We start from the raw sequence: 1,978 nt of genomic DNA, 5'->3' as shown, positions 1-1,978 counted from the left end.
TCCTCAGAGCTGTTTATTGTTTGTTTATTGGCAGGTTATGGAGTCACAGCATGTTTCGGCTAGAGTGAAACGCTGGGCGGCGGTCCGTTAGCAGTTCCCCGCCAAACACGACTCCAGCTCGGGCACGAGAACCAGTGCCGTTACGGTGGAAACAGAATAACGGAGACTGGTCGATCACACGTGAATGACTTCTGTTTGATGTTGAATTTTTCTTCTAATGTTTGTTAAACGAGTTTAAATATAGGCAATATGTATAGCCTATTAAAAAAAAATTAATAAACCCATTAGCTGGGTTAAATCAACCCATTATGCTTGGTTAAATAAGCAACCCAAGATGGGTTCTGTCCTATATTTACCCAGCACTTGGGTTAATAACAACCCAAATTGGGTTGTTTTTAACCCAGTGTTTTTTAGAGTGAAGGTAAACCGCTTACCTGCTATCTTGATATTGCGGATGTACTTTAGCAGGAGGGTTCCATCAACTGGGTCCATTTTGGAACAGAGTCCCACCTTGCCAGGGCAGAGGTCTTTGTGCATGTTGTGGAGGGCGTGCGCCATTGCGTACACTGCATCAATCACGAACATCACCTTTCCTTCTTGCTCGTAGGACGAGTCTTTTCCAATCCTCTCTTGATCTGACAGACAAAAGAAAAAGTTTGCATCAACATCGACTGAAGTGTCACTTCTTCATTTTCACACTTACACCAGGAGAGCAATGGAAGAGACTGATGTTGCACAGCTTGATGCTTTCCACACTGAATGTGTCAAAGTTCCTTGCCACCTCAGAGTCTTCACTAATAATCAACCAATCAGCTGTGAGCTCGAGGCAACACTTTGGGAGAATTTTTGAATTTAATAAAATAATAAAAGAAATAAAACATAAAATAATAAAATGTTTTGAAATTGTCTTTACTTGGGGCTTTTCTCATCTAAAATAAAAGAAAAATAGCCAGAGGAACACACTTGTCATTTACCAACTAAGAAGACTTTTCAAAATATAATAATTTAGAGCGTGTTGTTTCTTTAACAAGCGCTGTGCACAGTGGTGTTACAGTTTTATCAAGGGTGATGCACTTTATACAAAAATGTAATCAATTTAATTTTATACACAAATTTATTCAGCTTGCCAGTAACAACACCACATGTTGTTCAGAATGCATTAAGGAAATATTTTGTTTCAGTTGCATGAAAGTAGAGTAAAGTAGACTTTAAGGATGTTCCTACATAAATTAATCACATGGCTAAGAACACACAGGCTTAGTCCACAAAAAAGCAACTTCCTGAGCAATGACTAAACCTGGCTTTTAAACACACAGGATGTAATTCTGCCAAAAAGTATTGCAAATTTTCATCAAGGTTCTCGATGAGATCAAAGATGACGCCGATGATGATGGTGGCCTCCGTGGCGTGCTCTGCAGTTGTTTTTGTTAGTTTGTCCTGTCTTTAGTTATATCCCTGCAATCAGTTTCACCAGAGACGAATTGCTGGACATTCGGCACTACACATCACCCGATATATTACCGGTTTTCGACTATTCTGATGTTTTGCTGGATATAGTAGTTGGCGGAGCAGCTGCGCTGATCAAACGCTTCAGGACGCGCAGACGGGGGAAGAGAGCCGGCGCGCTCGTGAAGCTCAGGCAGCGCGGATTTTGAACGCCATTGCCTAGCATCCATCTAGCAAACCTCCGCTCTCTACCCAACAAAACGGACGAACTCCTTCTGCTCTCCCGGACAAATAAGGATTTCTCACACTCTGCTGCTCTGTGTTTCACGGAAACCTGGCTGAATGACGCCCTACTGGACAACGCGTTAAATCTGCAGAGTTTCCAGCTGTTCAGAGCGGACCGCGACGCAGAATCAACGGGGAAATCGCGCAGCGGCGGGACATGCTTTTACATCAATGACAGGTTGTGTACAGATGTAACTGTGTTAAAGAAGATGTGCTGTTCAGATCTAGAAGTGCTCTTCATTAACTG

General features: G+C 42.3%; 1 protein-coding gene across 2 annotated transcripts in view; it reads right to left on the bottom strand.

Moving 5' to 3' along the window:
- LOC107708172 (metabotropic glutamate receptor 4-like) overlaps positions 1 to 1,978 on the bottom strand; it is a 127,721-nt gene that overhangs the window by 41,251 nt on the left and 84,492 nt on the right. For both annotated transcript variants that reach the window (XM_016512342.1, XM_016512343.1), the window contains exon 6: positions 435 to 635. In XM_016512342.1, the coding sequence (XP_016367828.1) occupies positions 435 to 635 (201 nt within the window). The remainder of the gene's footprint in view (positions 1 to 434; positions 636 to 1,978) is intronic.

The sequence above is a fragment of the Sinocyclocheilus rhinocerous genome, unplaced genomic scaffold (genome assembly GCF_001515625.1).
Source record: "Sinocyclocheilus rhinocerous isolate Xijiao unplaced genomic scaffold, SAMN03320098_v1.1 scaffold113, whole genome shotgun sequence".
NCBI lineage: Eukaryota > Metazoa > Chordata > Actinopteri > Cypriniformes > Cyprinidae > Sinocyclocheilus > Sinocyclocheilus rhinocerous.
Note: the sequence above shows the minus strand (reverse complement) of the source record. Positions and strands in the feature narration are given on the sequence as shown.